This window comes from Lissotriton helveticus, chromosome 8 (assembly GCF_964261635.1).
Source record: "Lissotriton helveticus chromosome 8, aLisHel1.1, whole genome shotgun sequence".
Taxonomy (NCBI): Eukaryota; Metazoa; Chordata; class Amphibia; order Caudata; family Salamandridae; genus Lissotriton; species Lissotriton helveticus.
In genome coordinates, this window is record NC_136069.1 from 120,429,873 (window position 1) to 120,452,233 (window position 22,361).

Consider the following 22,361-nt stretch of genomic DNA (forward strand, 5'->3'; position numbering starts at 1 on the left):
GAAAACTTTAGGTTTTCTTTTATGAAAAATTTAAAAATTTAAATGTAGATAAAATGGATATATATGTTTATGATTTCATGAAGTACACGGGTAATTCTATTGCTATATACGGCCATATACAGTGTAGGATACATTGCGCAGTCAATACGTATAGTAATCCAAATCAGTGTTTACAATATGTTATAAATATGCCCTTGATTTATTATATTATCATTAGCTTAACAATGGAACCTTTTTACGAATTGCATAACATTGATTAAGCCCACCGGAGGGCATGATTAAATATGATTAGAGCGTCCTACACAGGCAGCCGATTTATGGGATCAATGTATGCAACAATGATTGTGCCCACTAGAGGGCTTACAAGTAAAAATTCCAAGTGTTTATGAATTCTGCCACGGGATAAGAATGGGGCGAATGATACTTAATTGTCTAAAGGTACTGAATCAAAGCATTGATAGAATATATGAAGTAATATATTTACCTATGGCCGGTATTAGTTGTATAAATGTGTGTGTACAAGGTTTCATACGGACAAAGAATTTACTAAAAAACTACATTTCCCATCTAACTTCCTGTGGGCGCACAGGAAGTGAGATCAGCATCAGGAAAATGTGGCGGGTCCTTCGAAAATATAGGAGGAGTCTGCACACTTGTTACATTTACCGTGAACAAGCAACTGTGGGTTGCGAAACGCGTTGGTTTGTAACTTTATAAGCTGAACTTTGACTAATAAATCGGAAGATTGGGAAGAAACTCTTTGTGAGTGCGGACTTTTTCTCTTATCTTTAAGGGATTTGTGCAATATATATATATATGTATATATATATATATATATATATATATATATGTATATGTATATATATATATATATATATATATATATATACATATACATATATATAATATATATATTCATACATTAATATTATCTGGTGCCAATGAACAATGGTCCAGCATTGCCTTGAAAGTAGAGAAGAAACCTAAGGCGCTGCCAATGTCTGCCTATAAATGCATCAACCTTTGCTTGAATAGTAAACATACCACTGATAATGTATTTTATTTCATTAAATGAACTCACCCCTTCCTCATCAGGCAGGGTAGTCAAACTGTGCGCCTTCTGTTCGTGTATCACTCCCTGAATTAAAAAACAAGAATTGAGTGTGTCAACATTGAGAAAGAAAAATGAGCAGTCTAGTACATTTTTCAGCTTTTAATCTTCTTTGGTTGTAACTCATTTTAGTCGAATATTTTTTATTACAGATAACGAATACAGGAACTCTGCCCACAACCCAGCCAGATGGGCAAGGAGAACACTTTTTTATATTTTGATGAAAAGAAATGTATCATCTCCAAAACTACCACTTGCTTATTTCTGACCCCATGCACTACTGTGTGAGGGGAGAGGAAAAAGTGAAGGTATGAGGGACATCATCAGCTTTTACTCCAACCTTTAATGTCTCAAAAGCCCATAAAGCGCTACTCGCAAGGTAGAGTAGATACTGGAATGCAAATTACACACAAAATCCTCCTAGGCGCAAGGGAGTTACCCAGTCTTGCCTATTACTACTTGGAGAACCCAAAGGAGGAGAAAATTTAGTCTTCAGCAATGCACTCCAAGAGCGTTAGGTCTCAGGTAATCCTGCCTGGTCATGTTGTTTTGTCTCCAGAAAGACTTCTGCTGCTCCGACCTGTGTGAACACAAATTGAGATTCTTTATTTCTGGCCTTCAGTTATTGCCGGCTGCCAAAAGAATGCCTCCATTCACTAACGCAACAGGCCCTTCTTTATATGTTCTAACTGGTTCCCTTGGCACTGGTTGGCAAATTATAATCTGGAAATTCATCTCCCTGTGGATTAATACTGTATTAATGCTGGTTCTTTGTTAAGCCACTGCATGTGTGCATGACATTATAGAGGGCTACTCAACCCCACAATCACCATGCTTTTCAAAGCTTTTGCTTGGAAGCCTGTAGGCCTTTTGCACAATTACTACTACATGGGTTGGGCCTGCCAAGATATCCTTCTCCAGGACATTGTGGAACGAGGTCAGAAGAAGTCTGGCCTACTAAAAATGGTTTGCCACTCTCAGCATTCACATATTGGCTATCCTCAAAGTATCCCCTATAGTTTCCTGCTGGGTCTCCATGTAAGGCAGGGTCAGAAACCATTCTGTTTTTGAAACTGAACTGGGCTTCCTTGCCTGCTTCCATTTCATGTACCATAGACTCCTTCTGTGACATTTGAAGCTCTCCCTCAGTCTTCAAGAGCCTCTTTTGATTTGAAATTATTGCAGCAACTATTGAGGTCACCTTTCGATCAATGTTTGCAGTCATTTTCTGATGGTCTTGCAGTGTCAATAAAATTAGGGTTTCAGTGTCCAAATCCCCATCTCCGTCTTCAGATCTCCACTACTTGCTTGCTGCACTTTGTCAACCATGCCAGGCTGGTGTTGCAAGTTGTGGGCATACACGTTTTTTATTTCTCCACTCTACCTCTTCTGGCTTTCAACTTTAGGAAGTTTTCTCCTGGCAAAGCTTGCCACACTGAGTCCTTTGTTTGAAGTCTTCCCTGGTGGAGCTTTCCTTCACTAGGCACACCTCGCAGGCCGGTGGGAGTTTGAAAATCAGCAGTTCCAGGGGCACTAACCTTCTCTCCTTTGGCGTGGACGGGACATCACAGACGGCCACAGAAAGCTTCCCCAGTCCAGCAGGGAGGCCTCCCTGATTCCAAGATGCCCAGGCATCTCCTCCCCTCAATTCCAGCTGCAGATCCGGGCCCCAAAAGATAAGGTTGTGCCTCAGATCTGGAAGACCAGGTCCGCATGGAAGTCTGGCTAGACCCTCACCCCCCAGAGTCAAGAATTTTAGACACCATGACTTTGAAGAATCAAATTAGTGGTGAGAGATCTCGTGATTGGTGACTTTTTGGAAGGTAAGGCACCCATCACTCCACTCATGTGGAGGACTTTATGATTAATTCCTACATCTTTACTTAGTGGCACTACATTTGCCTATCAGGTGTATGCAGTCAAGTCTCTATTATGCAAGTTTCTATGTAAAGAGAACATTGCCATACATGTTTGTCCTTTGCTAAAATCCTTAAAGATTACAAGATCCAAAGATCAGTTAGATTCAATCTGCCAATCGAAAGGTTCTGATCCCATTCATAATCAAGAAGGAAATCAAAGTCAGCTAGGAGGACATTTAATCTATTTAATCTGAAAAATCAAATTCCAGAAACACTGATCGTTTACTTTTGGGAATCGACATCTGTGTTAATATCACTGTACTTGGGCTTTGTATAGTGTACACTCTAGTTAACTGTATTCACCTCCTCCACCTGTGGTTGTTGAAGTAAGCTAGATGTCTTGCCTTCAGCTACGACTTCTTGAGTCTGAAAAAAAAACATGAGTATCAAACTCCACATAGTATAATAAGTTACCAGTTACAATAAACACTTCCCTGATGCAGCCAAGCAATGGAGGATCACCTGATACCTACACCAAGGGCTCCTATGCACCCAACACTAAGAGCAAAAATGATTCTGTTGGTAACCCGGTTTGCTAAACCTGAGAATTGAAGACATCTGTAGAATAGTACATGCATGTCAGCCAAGGTTCTACTGGTGCCTTTGGCGGGAGTGGGTTAGGGCAGACATGCATATCACCAAAAACATCTTTGTTTCTTACACCGCCGCCCCCACACTGAAGTTATCTCACAGCAGGAATGTGGTAAGGCATGCATAGAGCCTGTCCCTGTCCCTATAACTTACACATAATTGGCTCCCTTTATCAAACCCAATAACTGGGGGATTATCGCCCAAGTTGGGTTCCCCAAGAAAGTGGATTCGTTATATTGTCAGGGAATATAATACAATTCCAATAGAGGGAAAAAGAAGACAATGGTCCATGCAGACAAAGGGGGTGAATGGATCAAAGTGGAGGAACAGTTAGATGGTGCACCCCTCCCTTTTGTTTATATATAAATATATATCTATCTCTAATGTACATCTAATCGGCTTCTTCCGACTACCTGCTGAACAACTGATGAAGTTAATAGCTTCACAACCATATGAGGAGACGACTTACATTTTATAGCTGACTCATCCTTTGACAGCTACAAAGGTGTAATTTGGAGACTAGCTTATTCATTGGTGTATATGTGATGTGAGACCCATCCACTGACTCATCAACATTCTTTTTAGTTGCCTGTTCACAACATAAGCAAAAGACTACAGGATCTCCTAATTAATACTGGAACAGGGGGATTACAAAGAATGTTGACTATGCGAGCAGAACTATTTCTGATCATAAATCCTTGCTGCTTACTCGGAAATGAGAAATCCACTTATATGTGTCTGACAAGGCAACTGTGGGTATTTTTAAGGTTTGATTTTCGTAGTTTTATATAGCACAACCAGCCTAAGGGCATTAGAGACCTTTGCATGAGCACCAAAATACAATACACACCGTCAGATTGACTTTTTTGTTTTTGTTTTTAAGGCAAGGGGAGGTTAAGTGATTAACGCAGAATCACAGGATGTTGAGCCGATTCCGGGACTTCAACCTGGCTCCCCCAGCTCCAAAGTCTAAAGCTCTGTCCGTATCGCCACCTTTCTCCCTGAGGACAAAGTCAGATCTTGGGTTGCACTCTGAATCCAGACTTTTAGAGAGCTTATTAGAGATACCATCAGAAAACATGAGTACAGAATGGGAGGTGTTTAGGGTGGTGGTGAGAGGGGCACACAGTAAGGAAGTGTTAGGTGCAAAAGCGTGGCGGTCTCGAACATGAAGACGAATAAATGTCCCCAACATGCTAAGAAAAATTTAGCCGATTGTAAGGGATACTCTATTTTGTTTTAAAACAACAAACTCCCGCTCTGGGAGTCTTTGTTTGTAAAATAGAAAACTTTGCTATGCAGGTGCATCTAACATGGTGTCAGCACAGTAGAGTACAGTGCCTTCCGCGGAGCAGCTGTAGTGTTATCTTCTCTGAAGGCTCAAAGATATCCACCAGGCAAGCGGAAGTCTCTAAATATGAAAGGCTGTAGTGCACCAGGACAGCAGAGTATATCCTTCCGTAGCTTTAGGGGACTGGAGTAGAGCCTTCCAGGATGTAAATAAGGCTTCAAATTGCAACATTGTGGGTGCTCACATCGCTTGCACGCTACTTCCCTGAACCTCCGGTGGAACACTCAATTACTCACCCTTTTGTGTCTCACTATAGCATAATTATCCTGTAGCAGATGTTTGGGCATATAAAAATCTGCATATTCTTTGGCAATCTGAATTTTGCATGTACATTTTAAATGTATTTTCATATTTAACTTGCTGTTTCCTTGGGAAAACAAATGGTGTTCTGACCCTAGTATACTAGGGTCACATTATGGTGTGTGCTACCAAATAGATGGATATTTCACATGTATTTGATTGTTAAATTTGCACAGGATAACAATGGTTTGAAGGTTTTTGACAACAATCTGCATTTCTATTGTGCAAAGGGTGTCACCGAAGGGGAATTATCCTGGACACCAACATAAGGAAAACTCATCTGTACTCTTCAAAACTCTGCTTCGACGTTAAGCATAGCAAAGATAAACTCAGTAAGACAATCTTTTTAGGAAAGTAGTAAATTGTTAATTTTACTTACTTCATCCTCCAGGGGAAGCCAAGGCAAGCCATCTACATTTTCTTCAGCTGTAACTTCCCCAGTCTGAAAATAAAAGTTTAGAGTCAAATGCAATAACAGAGGAGCTGCCTGCGACAATGTTCTCACAGTGACCACCAAACATCAATTTCTTAAAGCAAAATAGAGCTAAATCCAACATAGATATCTTGGCATTTATTTAATTAGTTGTTAACACAGCAACTAATTAAAGAAATACCAAGATATCTACGTTGGATTTTGCTCTATTTTGCTTTAAATACATTTGCATTGCTTGTTTTAATACTGTATGTGTGCACGGGATTGATGATCTATGTCATGTGGTAGGGTTTCCCTGCACAAATTAAGGGTTTTTTAGGGTTTCCCCTTCCCAGTTAGCACCATACCAATTTGTATGAACTCTACACACACTGACGTCAATAGGTAGAGCGCAATTTCTTCCTGAATACGAAAACCCTGTTCTTTGGTGCTTAAATATCAGTTTCTTGACTGATTCTCTTGTGACACTGCAGAGTATTATATTTTTCTGTAGTCTTTGGTCATGAAAGTTAGTTGTGAGTGTAAGGTTTATGTCAGTAGACAGCCAGCAATGGCTGCCTCTGCCATGTTGTCCTGCAGAGCTCCACCTAGCATTGGCCTTCAGCAAGGATATCCGCGCCTCATTTGAAATGTCTATGTTTACAAAAGGCATCGGAAGTAACACACACACACACACACCACAAATAATTGTTTCATAAAACTTCTTAAAGTTACTAAGTATACTGACTTACTAAAAATACAAATCTTGTAACATGCTTTGCACCCTACATGTATTCTGAGTGGTACATGTTCTGCCTGCACTAGCAGTTTTACTCCGCACCACCCCCTAGCATGCAAACAAATCTTGGTTAATGTCAGACTGAAGAGTCTAAAATAATACATAAGAAAATAAGAGTAGCAGCAATGGCACAGCAGACCTGTGCATAGAAGGTTGTTTCATTGAAATCAAATGAAGCCAGTCTGGCAGAAATCTTGAAACCTAAGCAGAAATGTAAAACATTCCATTGATTTCCAAACTAACTGTAACCTTAGTTTGCAAAAGATTCTTGCAGCCAGACTGCACATGCTTCCTTTAAAACATCTGTATCCTTCAGTGAAACTAAGACCAGCGATTACGGAGTGTCGCCTCTGCCGTTACAAGCGTTACACACTGGCCCACATCTTACTAAGCTGTCCCGTCCTGCTGTCAATCTGCCGAATCCATCTAAGGCCCATTCTCCTCCAACTGGGCACGCGGACGGCAAAGGAGGCAGTTCTTGAGCTATACTTGCTGGACACGGTGAAGCACATGGCCAATTTTGATAAGTTCATCTATCATGCCCACCAAGCCCTAGCGGACAGGTCAACCATGGCACTGCATGGAATTCATTCGGAGGAAGGCCCTACGCAGTCTGGCTCCCACTAAAAACTTGTCCGGTGCACCTAAAGGAATACCATTTACTGCATCTTAGAAAACAAAACACCAAATGGTGGTTTTAGGATTAAGCCCTGCATATAGCTAGTCTCAAACACACTTGGGGACCCATGAAGTCTGTTCTCATGACTGTAACATGAGAAGGGTGGGGCGCATGGCACACTAGAGTGGCGTGGGGGCTGCTGGAGGTCCGCAATGAGAGGAAATTGCAGTAATATTCGTTTATTTTATTTATATGAAAGGTTTTATATAGCGTTGGCTAGACCTGGAGGTATCGGAGCGCTTTACATGAGTATCAGACCACGGTTGCAGGTTACATCGTTACAAAGGTTACACAGTTATTAGAGCATAGCTACATAGTTACATGTTAGGTCAAGCCAAGCAATAAGGACAATATGCATAAGGCAAAAAGCAGGTAAGGGGAGAGATTCAGGGGAGAGGGGGTAGGAGCAGGGGAAGTAGACATAGAAGAAGGACGGAAAGAGGAGGGGGAGGGTGAGAGATACAGCATGAACGACGAGAGGTAGGGTGACGGGGGCACAAACCGGTAGACGAGTAATAGCTGCGTCCAAAGTCCAGTAAGCTGTGATCCCAGGGGATACCTTTCCCCCAACTCCGTTGCGAGAGGCTCCCTTTACGCAGTGGACTCTCTCAGAGGGGCCTCTGAGACTCCAAGGCCTACCTACTAAAAAAGGGGAGAGGGAGTGCTTTGGCAAGGGGCGCCATACCATATCTCAACTGTGAGTGGCTCCCTTGGCGTTGTGGACTCTCTCAGAGGGATCACTGAGACTCCAGAGTATAAGTAATTGGATCTTTCCCCAACAAGGGGAGTAGGAGTGCTTAGTTAAAGGGCATAAGGGACAGGGGGCTAGGCGGCACAGCAGGCAAGAGGAGAGATAAAGGGGAGAGGGGATAGGGGCAGCGGAAGTAGACAAAGAATGAAAGAGGGAAAGCGGTAGGGGAGGGTGAGAGAGAGCATGAAAGGGGGAGGGTGAAGGGGGCACAAACCGGTAAATAGGTAAAAACTTCGTCCAAGGTCCTGTAAGCTGTGATGCCAGGGGAAGTGGTATCATTCCCACATCTCTGCTGTGTGAGGCTCCCTTTACGCAGTTGACTCTCTCAGAGGGGTCTCTGAGACTCCAAGGCCTACCTACTGGATCCTTACCCAACAAGGGGAGAGGGAGTGTTTTGGTAAGGGGTGCATACCATGCCTCAGCTGTGCATGGTTCCCTTGATGCTGTAGACTCTCTCAGAGGGTCACTGAGACTCCAGAGTAAGAATATTGGATCTTTCCCCTACAAGGGGAGAAGGAGTGCTTAGTCAAAGGGCAACAAGGGACAGGGGGGCTAGGAGGCGGGTCAGAACTGGCAGGTCAACAGAGGGGGAACAAACAGCAAAACAAAATCGCATTAATTACAGAAAGATAACACATTCAATACCAGGGTAAATTAAGGATCCAGAAAAAGGATCCACGAAAGGCAAGGGTCAGGGAGGACAAAGGGAAAGAGTCAGTGAGTTGAAGAGTACCACAAGGAAGAGATACGAATAGCAGAAAAAGAAATGTATACATAGTAGAGTCACTCAGGAGAGAGATGCAAACGGGAAAGCTCAGAATCACAAAATAGTGATATTAAGTACAAAGAACTACGACATATACTAGTGGTTAGAGTTGTAACTATGCAAAATAGTGAATACACTCAGGGTTCCATTTTCACAAGTAACTATGCAAAATAGTAAATTCACTCAGGGTTCCATTTTCACAACGATTAGGCAAAAAACGATTGTATATTACTTTTCAACAGAGCGAACAGAGAAATAAGACATCCAAGGGGGTAGAGAGAGAGAGGGGAGGGAGAGGAGATAGGTGCCAGAAGAGACAGGGGCCTGGGGGGGGCGGGGGGGATGAAAAATATAAGGCTGTCCAGCTGGGGAGCAATGTCTGAGGGTCGGCAGGATAAAGTCGGACCGAGAGAGAGGACAAGAAACAACAAAATGGTGACTCCGTTCGCGATCCACCATTTTACGCCATCAGTTCACAGACACATCACTGGACCGTCACTCTGAGGCATCTCCAACTATGCGGTGATAGGGCAAACTAAGCAGTTACATGTGTGAGATAAATGCGTAAGAAAAAACTCCAAGGAGGCAATCTGTGTCTATAAATCCTCAGAGGGAAGGCAGTTCAGGGAGGCCGACTTATACAAAAAAAAACTCAGAGGGTAGTCAGTTCAGGCAGGCTGTTTCATACAAGGCCATATAGGAAATATTCACCATCAACATTGCAGAAATGGGGTAACAAAGCAGGCCATGAGTGTAATATACAGGAAGGACACACTCCAAGATGGCTGCCAGCATGATCATCAAAAGCCAAAGGAATCCAACAGATTAACCTTGAATGGAAGGAAAGTCACTAGTATCCTCTTAGGCAGCACACACGTGATGCAGGAGCTCAAACAAATATAATGCGGGCACTCACAATGTCAAGCAGTATAAGGGGCAGTCAGGCCTACCAGCTGGTACCATCCTTCAATGATCCAATCACATCTTGATCCCTTTGGTACAGGAGATTAATTTGAGTACAGGGTCTTATGTCATCTCATCCAGGCAGGCCCTGTGCTAGCAAGGCAGTCCAGCAGATTGTCTCCCAGATCCGGCCACAGCAGGAAGGTTTTTCTGTATCCGTGGCTTGGTAACAGCGTTAGAGTCAATAGCAATGTACAGTATAATCCCTGTTAGTAGCCAGATATCCCATTGCTTTGGTGCTCCAGAACGTCTTCCACGATCCTTCGTCCCCTGGGCCGCAGCAACACCCGGCCTTCCCTTTTCCGTGCAGCGGAATAATATTATGATGCTTTACTCCCACCTCTGCTGGGGGCGGCTTAGCTGTAAGCTACTGTGAACAGGGCTGGTGGACTGTGCTATGAAGCAGCTCCAGAATTGAGGAGATGGAAATCCCCATGGAGAGCGCTGCAGCATGGTCTGAGGAACCAGCTGGACAAGCACTAAGGAGCAAGCACTGCTTGATGTTTGACTTACGCTCAGGGTTTCCCAGTAACAACAGGACTGGTGTGGCAGATGGAGCTATGACAAGGCCCCCGGGCAGAAGTAATGAATATTGTACTTACCGTGGAGACTGAGCAACATTGCCGATGCCCGGTGGAGCTGTGTAGGCAGCCATAGAGTTGTTTGGCTCTGGTTCACCCCCTCGGCCGTCACCTACCCAGCCGGACATTGGACATAGTTTTTCTTTGTCTCCCTGCTGTGTTTCCTTCCCTCCACCACCTCCTCCCTCCGTGATCCTGTGGCTACCTCCTCTTTCCAGCTGATACGTTAATATCGCTTGTTAGTGTGTAATCACGGTTTTTCTCCTTACGTTTATTCTTAGCCCCATAACTGATGTAATCTTGTAACCTGTAACTCGCTGATCCTCATGTAAAGCCGCGGTGCCCTAGCAACTTTGGCTGATGCCTGGTGGAGCTGTCATATGCAGCTATAGAGGAGTTTGGCTCTGGTTCACCCCTCGGCCGGCACCTACCCAGCCGGACATCGGACATCATTTCCTCGCCTCCACGTTGTGTTTTCTGACCACATTCCTTTCACCAATTTACCATTCCCCCTCTACTTCTTCACTCCCCATAAAACACGTGTACGCGCTAATAATCTCACATTATTGTGTAATCACATGTTTCTTCTTTTCTCCTATGTCTATACTTGTCTACATAATTATGGAACCTGTATCTCACTGATCCTGATGTAAAGCACTCTGATACCTCTGGGTCTAGCTAGCACTTTATAAAGCTTTGCAAATAACATTTTTTTTAAATAAGAGGGAACCCATTCACTGGATCGGTCATGGTGAAATGTGTTTTTGTCTTGACAGTACAACTATGCACTACAAAGTTTTGTACATTTTGGTACTGTATCAAATGATAATCCAATAAAAAAAGAATGAACAATAAACAGAAGGCTCTGCATATCTTCCAGGTACTTGTGACAACCTTGTTATGAAAAAGGGCACCAGCACCTCACAGTAGCAGTAGCAGCAGCTGCTCTGAAAGTACTCTCTTGAATACAGCTCGTACACTTGGGTTTCATTCTGAGTTTTTACTTACTTACGCCTACTACCCCTCCTGGGGTATAGTCCATCAACCAGGACTCTCCAGCCATATCTATCCTGGATTCTCTTCCAATCTGACCCAAGGTGTAACCAATCTCCTTGCAGTCAGCCAGGGGTCCTCAATGCCAGGTGTTTCTTGGCCGTCCTCTTTCCTTTTCCCTTGAGGGTTCCAGGTGAGGGCTTGCCTGGTGTTGTTTGATGTGACCTTGCGGAGGGTGACATATCCAGCCCTAGCATGTTTGCATGATTTCTTCATGAGCAGGGAGTTGGAAAGTCTGCTGGTGTAGGTTGTTGTGGCTAATAGTGTTTGACGGTCTGGGCTTTGTTAGCCGTGGTCACTGGTGTCTTGGAAGTTTCTGCTTCTTGAGAAGGACCGATTTTACCCTGGTGTTAGAAAGCTTGATGTTGGTTTGTTGCCTTAGGTCCTTAGAGCTCCATATCGCTTTTATCTGATTGAAGGCAGTCCTTGCTTTGCCGATTCCTGCCTTGACGTCAGCATCTGTGCCGCCCTGCTTGTCTATGTTGTGCTGTCCGTGTTGGCCTTCATGATCTTGGTTTGTCCCCTGTGGATTTTTAGGCCAAGTTGTGCTGATGTGACTGCCACTTTGTCAGTCTTCTCGTGCATCTGCGGATGGGTATGGGAAAGTAGGGCCAGGTCGTCTGCAAAGTCCAAGTCATCGAGCAGCATCAAAGGTATCCCCCGGATTCCATTTGTTCTTCTTGCTGACAATGTCTTCATGATCCTGTCTATGGCCAGCAGGAAGAGAAAAGGCGAGAACAAACAACCCTGGCAGACTCCCATCCTCCCTTCGAAGGCTTCAGTGAGTTGTCCTCCATAGACTATCTCGCAGGAAATTCCCTCGTAACAGTTCCTGATGATTCTTAAGAGTTTATATAGCACACCGTAGTTGGGGAGGAATTTCCAAAGGGTCTCTTTAATCAGGTTGTCAGATGCAGTCACACATTTGATGAAGTTGACATAGAGGGGGGGGGAGTTCTATTCCATTGACTGCTTAATAATGATGCACAGAGTTCTTACTCCACCTATAACAAGGCTGCGATTTTGCTGCCATGGCGTTTTTCACATAATTATGAATTTTCTGCAGTTGCCACACCATCCATCATCTTATGCATAATCTGCAGACTTTAAGAAAAAAAATGCTTCTTGCCCACACGGATCAAAAGTCACTGAAACGCAGCGGTCACAGTTGTGGCGCAGTGCACGTTTCTTAACAAAGGTTGCCTGGTAGCCTGGTAATCTGTTGCTTACGGAAACATCGGTTACATCGGGGTGTTCGCACAGCAATACATTTACAACACGACTTGCGCTGGATGGCGCTCTAGCTAAGGAATAGTATGATTTACTATTCCAATACCTTCCCTACAGTAACGTAGGTTGGAGTTGGAATAGTAAATCATACTATTCCTAAATCCAGCGCCCTCCAGCGCAAGTCATTGTAACGACTTGTGTTGTAATGCCTACGTTGTAAAGGTATCGCGGTGTGAACACCGCGATGTAACATCGTATATTCGTTGCTTATGGCCGTATTTGAGTGTTATGCCGGCACTAATGAGGTGAATCCTTTGCACAGAACATAATGAAAAAGGAAGTAATACAATCTCAAATACTGCTACATAATGCCACAAAATTGACATTTCTAGCCACCTAAGAAATTAGTTACTTACCTGTAGCCCCAGTTTTCCAACATTGGCCTCTCTTATATATTTAAATGCTTGAATCATTCTCTGTCATCAGGCTGCCATCCCCGGTGCATTAAAATAGCAGAATGCAGTGTAAAAATGTACAACGAATAGTGTATAATACAAAATGGCCATATTAGTGAGAGAACGCAGTATATTTAGTAACACATTCAGCTCATTTGAAAGAACACAAACGTCAGAAAATGAGATGGAAGCTTAAGCACCCCTCCTCTCTCTAGAGGCAACCATAACTCGGATTTCGAAGCACAAATGTGAGAATAAAATACAATGAACTTCTAACCGGGGAGGAGGGAGGGTTGCATGTGAATATCTAAAATATACCAATGTTGGAGAACTGGAGTTACAGGTAAGTAACTAATTTTCTCTCCAACATTGAATCTTTTATATATTTGCATGCTTGAATCAGAACAGCAAGCAGTATACATTATGAAATACAACAAAGCGGGAAGCAGGCTAACCTTTAATGAAACAGGTTCCTCATGACTGCCTGTCCCATTGCTGCGTCAGCCTCTGTGTCCACATATAGGCAGTAGTGCTTAGTGAATTTATGCCTGATCCTCCAGGTGGATGCATGGCAGATATCCGTCAAGGGCACCCCAGCATAGAGTGCTGCAGTTGGAGCCAAACCCCTGGTGGAGTGCACCCTCACCTTTCCATGGAGAGGACTGTTGGCAATGGCATGACAGAAAGCAATGCAGGCTGAGAGTCAGTAGGCTACACACCGTTTGTGCAGGGCTTGACTGTTTCTTGGTTGACTAAAAAACAGAAACAGCTGGTCTGATGTGTGTATGTCCTTTGGCTTGTCTAGATGTAATCTGAGATATCTCCATGAGTCTAAAGGATGTAACGATCCTTCTGCAGATGTAGATGGGTTTGGAAATGAAGATATTAGAATGACAGGCTCAATAAGGTAAAAATCAGTTGAAACCTTTGGAATAAATTTAGGGTTGGTTCGGAGAATCTCCCTGTCCTTCATGAATCGAAGAAAAGGTTCCCTGATGGTTAATGCTTGAATCTCTCACACTCTCCTGGCAGATGTTAGCGCTAGGAGAAGAGCTGCTTTCCAAGGAACACATTTTAAGTCTGCTTTATAGAAAGGCTCAAAAGGAAGTAACATCAATTGACTGAGGACCGTCTTAGTGTTCCCAGGGAACCTAAGGAAGTTGAAGAGGTGGAAAAACTCTGAAGAGACCTCTGATAAATTGTTAAATGATCCTTTGGGGAAAAGAGTAGACCTCGAATTGTCAGTTCTACTAAATCTGGAGATAGCAGCCAGAAGGACCCTGACTGAAGAATATTTGAGACCACTTTTGGGAAAGCTTAACAAATATGGCAGGTTCCGAGAAGGCTTTACTTGATGCTGATGATGACCATTATTTCTGCACCAGACACAGAAATGCTTCCACTCAGAGTTGTAAGTCTTATTGGTAGGTGAAGCACAAGCCTGCACCAGAATCTATTTACATTATTGATGTACAAATTCTAGGTGGTCAGGTACCATGCTGTCAAGGTCACAGACTTGGGATTGTGGTACAAATCTCTCCTTGATGCCTCAACAATATCCTGGGATGCACCTTCATGGGAATGGCTGGACGTGCTCAAAAACTGCAGCAGCTCGCTTTCTAGTACTGTCGAGGCCACGCCAGAACAATGAGGATCTGATTGCAGTGGTCTATCTTTGCTTTCTCCAACAGCTTGCGGATCAGGGGCAAAGGAGGAAAGGAGGAAAGGTGTAGGCAAAATTCTTGGGCCAACTGATCGAAAGTAGGATGCCTTCCATACCTGAATTACACTCTTACAAAGTTACTCGTATTACCTCAACAACATGTAGCTTTTTTGTCCTTGATCGCGTTTCTCTCCCTCTCCCTGTGCCTGTCACCTCCACTTGCTAATACCCTCCTTTTAATAGCTTGTACAGCACCATCCTACTCAAAGTAACCCAGTCCTGATGAGGACCTGAAATCAGGTGGGTCGAAACGCCATCGACTGTTCAGCACTTCTCTACGTCTGATTCCTGTAAAAATGTCCTACCTACTGTTTTTTGTAACCATCTATTATCCTTGCTTTTTGCACCGTTGTTCGCTGTTATCTCACTTTTTTCACTTGTCACTTGCACCGTTCACCTTACCATGAGCACATTTGTGCACAGTGTACTCTGGGTTACCATCCAAATAATGTAATGTAGTTCTTTTACAACTACTGTTACCCAAAAAATATACCGACCATTCCCCTTGTCTTCTCCCTTTTCTATGTGCTTGACATTGACTTGTTATATATTATACTTGTCTTTTTATAAAGTGATTACCCTTTATATATGTTTAGGCACCAGAATCAATTAATTCAGCTAAGTACGTTTTTCAAAAGAAATACTTTTGAGCTCAAAAAGACAGCACAGTGTAATTTTTAGAAGCTGCCATGTTATCCTATGAGAGAAAAAGCAAATGTGGCTTTCAGGTACAGTACAGGGACTTACGGGACCGATCTCCAGGAGTCAAGATGAGTGGTGGGCAAGGTCCAAGGCAGTACCAATAGAACACCACCAGCCGCACTACGGCGGCCGGGTGCAAGGGTGCAAAACTGCATCGGGTACCAAATGTTACTCTATGGGGATCGGTCTTTGCATAAGGAGGCTGCGGGCTCGGACTGGGAGGCCAGTCCAGCTGAACCTTCAGGGGGGGCTCGGGCCTCATGATGCTTGGGGGTGTAGGGACACCTTTGGTACTCTTCTCCATGGCCCAGGGATGATGGGTGTAGAAGTGTCCTTAGGCGCCGGGTTTTCCTTACCGTGAGCAGTTGTGGTGGAGGGAGGCGCCATTGGGGAGTCCACAAGAGATGACACCACACAGTTGGCCCACTTCAACTCAGGCTTGGAACGACAGGTTCAGTGATGTCTTAAGGCGTCTGGTTTCTGTGGTCACAAAGTCCTCTCAGGAGTCTTTGTATGCCCGCAGGATGCAAGGAAGCAGGTCCACTAGTTCTCAGGAGTTCTTGGTGCCTGGGTGAAGTGCTGGCAGGTCTCCCTGGCTCTGGGGACTCAGCAGCTGTAGGGCAAGTCGTCTTTTGATGCAATTGTCAAAGTCAGCAGGCAGACTGGCAGGGTTGGCGCCAAGTCAGTTGCTGGATCTTCTATTCTTGCTGTTGCAACTCTTCATGCCCATTTTCTTCTTTGAGGTCGGCAGGAGCTGATTTTCTGGCGCCACCTACTCCCCTAAATACTGAATTTAGGGGCATTAGGGGAGTGCAGGGCAGTTGCCAATGAGCTACCTACCCCTGAAGTCACTACGCTCCCTATATAAACACTTGCTGTGGGAAGAGGGCATACCCTGTCCCAGAGTTCCTTAGTGTGCCAACACAAAGATGGCCACTTCTGGAAAGACGCACCCTCATCACCTTAGGGGTGGTACTAGCCTGGAGGTGGGCATGCCTATCTACCTAGCTACTTTTTTCCACCTGTCCAGGTGCCAAAAGGCTTCCTCTCCTGTGAAGGGTGGGAGATTCACATTTCAAAAGTTGCAACTTCCTTGAAGCTTGCCAGCCTAGGAAGGCAAATAAGCAGGTTATCCTGTGGGAGGGGGTGTGACAGCCTCTTCCCGACAGGCTTTGTTCCTGACCTCCTGAGAGCATAAGGCTCTCATCCTAGGAGGTCAGAAACTTGTCTTAGATGGCCAGCCAACACATCAGAGGATGGTAGGTTTTCAGGGGCACCTTTAAGGTGCCCTCTGTGTGCAGGTAGTAATAAGCCCATCATTGGAATCAGTGTGAGTTTATCAATACGAGATGTTTGATATTAAACAACCCTATTTTCAGAGAAGTCATCATGTAGCTGGGGAACTTGTTTTCACCAGTGTCCAGCACATGTTCTAGAATGACTTCCCTGTTCACTTGCACTGGCAGTAATGGAACCGACCAGCACAGAGGTATACCTGCTCATGCCGGTATGCCCTCCCATATCATTTAAACCTTAGGGCTGCAATGTCTGCTGTAGGGGTGACTTACAAATATTACATGCAGGGTTAGGGGACTTGGCACACAGGGATGTGTGTCATGTTGTGTTTTCACTTTTGACTGCAGAAAAACATGCCGCCTGCAATGGCAGCCCTGCATGAGTTTGATGAGGGGTCCCTTGGGGTGTCAGAATTCGTGCTGCAGCCCTTGGGGGGGGCCCTCTTTAGTACCTCAGGCCCAAAGTACAAAGGGTACCATTTACTAGGGACTTACAGAGGGTGCTAAAGATATTGCCAATTGGGGAAACAACTGTACACTTTTGGGAAAGAGATCTGGCACTGGGGACCTGGTTAGCAGGAACCCAGTGCACTTCCAGTCGAAATTACATCAAACACAAACAAAAAGAGGAGTGACCGTGTAAAAAAGGGGCACTTTCTTTCAACACGCAAATGGTACTGTGAATGGGTTCTTGATTGAGGTCTTAACAAAGGACCTGAAATACACCTGTAGAAAATCGGGTTTTTGATTGAGGAGGGTGAAGACTCTTTTCAAGCAGCAACAACAATCCCTGTCAGGGTGAACCACAAAAGTCACCAAATTAACCTGTAGTTAAACCTCTGGTAGCTTGACACAAAAGTTTTCAGGCTTAACTTAGAGGCAATGTATAAAGTATTTATGCAGCAAACAGACAGTAATAAAGTGAAAACACACAAAAAAAAAAAATCCACACCATTTTAGAAGAATAGAGTATATTTGAATTAAAAAAAACAATGCCGGAACAAAAAAGTCCAATAATTAGAACCGGAGATATGCAATTTCAAACTTTTAGGTGAGTATTGAGCCTAAAAGCACAAAGTGACACTGGCGGTCATCTGATCGTGCTAGACCAAGGAAAAAACTCAAATTCTCTCCGACTGCGATAGAGCATGGCATATAGGGATCAGATTAGTCCCATTGAAAAAGTTACCTTCTCATAGTCTGGCATGAAGAGTTCTGTTCAAGGTGGAGGAGGCAGTGAGGAGCAGGGAGAGTGTGGCAGATGGTTGTTGCTGTTGCTTGAAGATCTAGTCAGGCATCACAACAGTCATTGCTGGAAGTATGAGTCGATGGTCACTGAAGCTGTTATTGCTCAAACTTGAAGTGCAGATCTTGTGGTGATGGCCTTCGCTGGCAGTTGGCATATCTCAAAGAGTCGAGTTCACCTGAGTTTTGCGGTGGAGGTCATACTGGGAGGCAGAATCTTGGTGTAAATGTGCCTGTTCACAGTTGCAAAGAGCCCAAAACTTCAGGATTTTCAGAGGAGTGCATTCTTCTGCCAGCCAAGGGTCCAGGGACTCACTCTAGAATAGGCAACCATGGCTCAGGCCCCCTCTCTTTATATTCTCAGTGTTCCTATGCTCTCCTTAAACAGCAGTGTGCATCAGGCATGGCTATTCAGGGACTGGTTTCTTGCAATTATAAAGTATATTGTATTGTGGCTAACCACTCCTTCTATCCATCTATTGAAGGAGTAACTTCATTTCCTCCCTCTCTACATTAGAGACGATGGTAAAGAGGTAATTACCAAGCCAATGCTCAAGCCTTATTTTACCCCGGTCTTTATTGTCAAGATTTTAGCCCGGAGTAACGTTGGTCAGTCATTGCTAAAATTTAAGTGAGAAGGAGAATGTAAGAGAGAGAGAAAAAGAGAGAAAGGGCTGGGTAAGGCCTAGGAAGCAGACCAATTTGAAAGAGACACTTTATTAGATCATAAACTGTGTACCTCTAAATCATGATGCACCAATGTGGAGTCAGTTGGGCAGTGTTTTGTAATCGTAGGCATCTCGAGGGATGATTATGAAGAACCACTGTTGTGCACCAATTGGAGACTGTCTTCGAATATGCTCTATGCATATGTTCTAGCATCATCCTTTATAGACCAACAGTTAATGTATTTATGGTGAAAAACAGAAGAAAAGTGTTGCTACATTTGATTTTAGTTTTCTAGAGCGCTTGAATGCCCAAAGGCATCTCATCTCGGTGCTAATTGAATTTACCTGTCTAGGCCTCATTCAAGCCCAAAATGCTGCAAAGGCTTATAAGGAAAGTGAAAACAGCCAGGTTTTTAGCTGTTTGTGAAAGCATAAAAAATGCAACTGGCTTCTGAGATGTTTGGGCATTTTGTTGCAGAATTGGCTGGCATTGTAAACAAAGCTGCGACCGTCCCATGAAGCTTTCTTTATTCTGGGGACGATCACTGGTCTTACAATTGCGGCTCGCAAAGGTCTTTGTGGAGAGTACCAACTACATTTGTTTTTTAGGTACTCGGGACCGATTCTGTGCAGTGCTTTATGTGCCAAGGACAGGGCTTTGGATTTGATTGGATTGGAGTAGCACTACCAAGAGACAGACACTAACACAGAGTACTAGGAATAAGGTGTTCAGAATTGTGCTTATCTTTCACTAAATGGTTTTGCCACCGCTGATGATGTTTTAGTTTATACCCTATTTTATAAGCATGACAGAAAGGTAATGCATTTACTTTACAAAATTCTCTCTCTATGTTCCGAGAGTCACATGTATTGCATCCACTATGGTAGTTTTGCAAACTTGCTACTCACCTGTTCGTGTGCAGTTACTAGCGGTGCAGAGTCTTCCTTTACAATAGTGTCGAAGTCAGAGGCCTGAGAAAAGGGAGGAGACAAATATTACTTAAGAAACCATAAGACATATGTCCCATACTCTCATATGGTAAAGATGCGTGTGAATTTAGTAGTTGATCACGTTTAATTCACAGCACTTCACAGTAACCACCCTCAGATTGTAATACATGCCGGTTTAAGTAGCAATCTAAAGATCATGAAATCTGAAATATCATCTGAGATGCAAGATCTGGCCTCCTAAAGTGGACTCTGTTCAAGGTTTACACCCTGTCCAGAATCTTTTAGGGGTCAACACCAGCCCATTTTATCCTCATGCCATTTGGTCTTGTCGGGACAATATTGGAAATACGGTCACTATTATTGTGTTGTTTATTCCCCCAGCATAACAGTGATATGGAAATGCTAGTATGATCACTTACAGCCTGTTCTGTGATCCATAAGTTAGAGTAGTCACTGTTACATGAAATCAGGATGTGGTCAATGTAGGTAGCGGCATTCTTGCCAGTGAAGGTTGGACATTTGGTATTTTTTCCCTTCTCATGCTGCAGTTTAATAATTCGAGATCGAATTTCGCTATTAAAGTATTTAAAGCTGAACCGTATTCACAATGGGGGAAGTGTATATGGTCTATATTATTATCAGCACTATGACCCTTCATAAATCCACATGTCTTAGTTAGCATGCTTGGATATTAAAATCGCCAACCCAAACAGTAATGGCTAACTTTCTTGGCAGTGCCAATACCCTTTCGATCTCTTTTCCCAAAGCCTGCACTACAGACCCCCTACTGTTGTCAAAAATGTTATTATAGTAGTTAACTAAAACCAAGTCTTTGCCCCTGTGGAAGTCGAGCCTCTTCACCTGACTATGAGTGTCTATTGTTGTACAACTTTTAATTTTACATACAGTTAATTTATTCGAAACAAGCAGCAAAAGACCACCCTTTGCTCTGCCTGCCATGGAGTTAGCAGCATTTAACCAGTGCGAGGTGTAACCCTCAACAAAAATCGATTCCCTGCGCCAGGTTTCCTGCAGGCAGATTATATCATAGCCTAAGGTAATAAAATCCCTCCAGAACGGCGTATCCAATTTCTTACTGAGACCTGCGATATTCCATGTTACAATAGTGTAACCTCCATTAAGGATGTCATTTACAGGTGTACATTGGGGTGGTGGGGGGTAACTGGACTCTCCTTATGGGAAATGTCAAGCATTTCTTCGTTTATTGTTATCGGGGTTTCAGTTGCCCCCCTTGGGGGTATGCTATTTATTTCACTATTCTTAACAATGGCCATTTCTACATGACATTTCCTGCAATCTTGCGACGTTAAAGAAAAGGGTGGCCAAACCTCTGATGCTACCCCCTCAGTCTCCCTATGCAAAGTCCCTGGTGAGTTGTATTTCGGGGTTAAACCATAACCTGACATAAGTCAGTCATTGTCTTCTAGGGGGCTTAGTGCCTGAAATCTATTGTATGTGGGGACTGTAATACAAAGTGGCGGTATTAATGGCGGTGTCATTTTATTAGATTTAAGATTATAGTTAGGATTTGGACTGTCATGGTTATTTCTCGCCATCAAATGTCTATAAAAATATCCTAAGGGCAGGAGAGTTGTGTTAAACTCCCAACATGACGGGGAAGGGGCATTCACTAAGGTGTTCCGTGCCCAGCTGGGAGTCCTAAAATTGATAATTATACAGTCACCCTCGAAACTTTTCTTGAGGGGACCAATCCACCCCACCCTTTGGGTTAACAGTACCTGATTTGCCCGAGTCATTGGGAAGCCGCAGTTTTTAGACGACCAGTATATTGTTTTGTTCTTGAGTGTGTCGTGATTTTCCATGTGGTCTTTCCTTAGTTTGGGCACATTCACAAGGACCGCTACATAAGCACCACATTCGGGCGGCAAGTTAATAAATGCAGGTGTCTTATTTATGATGGGAGGCATAGAATTAAAAAAAACTGGTTTGGGAGCTTCTATTGGTGAAGGTTTACGATATGTTAAGGTGTGAAAAACTAATAGAATGTATTCAATGTAATTGCAAAGCTTTCAGATTTAAAAGCGTAGAGCTCTAAACAAGTGAGTCCTGCGTGACAGTTGTGATGTACTGATAAGATTTACACCAGTCCAGTGGGCCTGTTCGGTGGGCCTTATTGTGTATACAAGGGAAAGACTGGGTAACATAAAGAGGTGTAAAACCAACACACTAAGCCCTTCACTTGATCAACCTCTGACAGGGACGCTTTAAGAAGGAGATACTATCTACACTACAATAGGAAGCATAAAACATGCAGGTAATGTTATATCTGCATGTTTATGTTTATAGGTTACAAATTACTTTCTGCATTTCCTCGGGTTTCCTAAATCAAGATACATCACAAAACTGTCCCTATCGTGCAGATCAAAAGTCATTTGTCGACAAATCTGCATATCTGAACAAAATAAAACTATTGTACAGTCCCATAAATACGGTTGGTGGAAATATGCTCCCTACTTAGTTCTATAAATAGGTCATATGTACTTGTTCCAGTCCTTTAGTAATTTAGTATGCCACGAAGACCACCACTATCCCAGAAACCTGGTGTTACGTTATAGTTCCATATAAGAAAACCTTAAGTCATGTGCATGTTAGCGCCCAATTTTGCTGATAAATGTTGAGGAGAAACCTTATACATAGCTGCTTGCCAAATGGATCCACTCCATATTGCCTAATTTTGTTTCAGTGGAACAACATGGCTTTCTCCCTGGTCAAAGCACTTCTGATCATGTTAATCAGATTACTACACTAATCGATGCTGCCCAAGCGGGTATCAT

General features: G+C 43.5%; 1 protein-coding gene across 2 annotated transcripts in view; it reads right to left on the bottom strand.

The window, feature by feature from the left end:
• Positions 1–22,361, bottom strand: part of TEX55 (testis expressed 55) — a 532,765-nt gene that overhangs the window by 399,426 nt on the left and 110,978 nt on the right. For both annotated transcript variants that reach the window (XM_078656720.1, XM_078656721.1), the window contains exons 3-6: positions 19,504–19,566; positions 5,652–5,714; positions 3,334–3,396; positions 1,082–1,138 (exon numbers count right to left, since the gene is read on the bottom strand). In XM_078656720.1, coding sequence (XP_078512846.1) covers positions 1,082–1,138; positions 3,334–3,396; positions 5,652–5,714; positions 19,504–19,566 — 246 coding nt within the window. The remainder of the gene's footprint in view (positions 1–1,081; positions 1,139–3,333; positions 3,397–5,651; positions 5,715–19,503; positions 19,567–22,361) is intronic.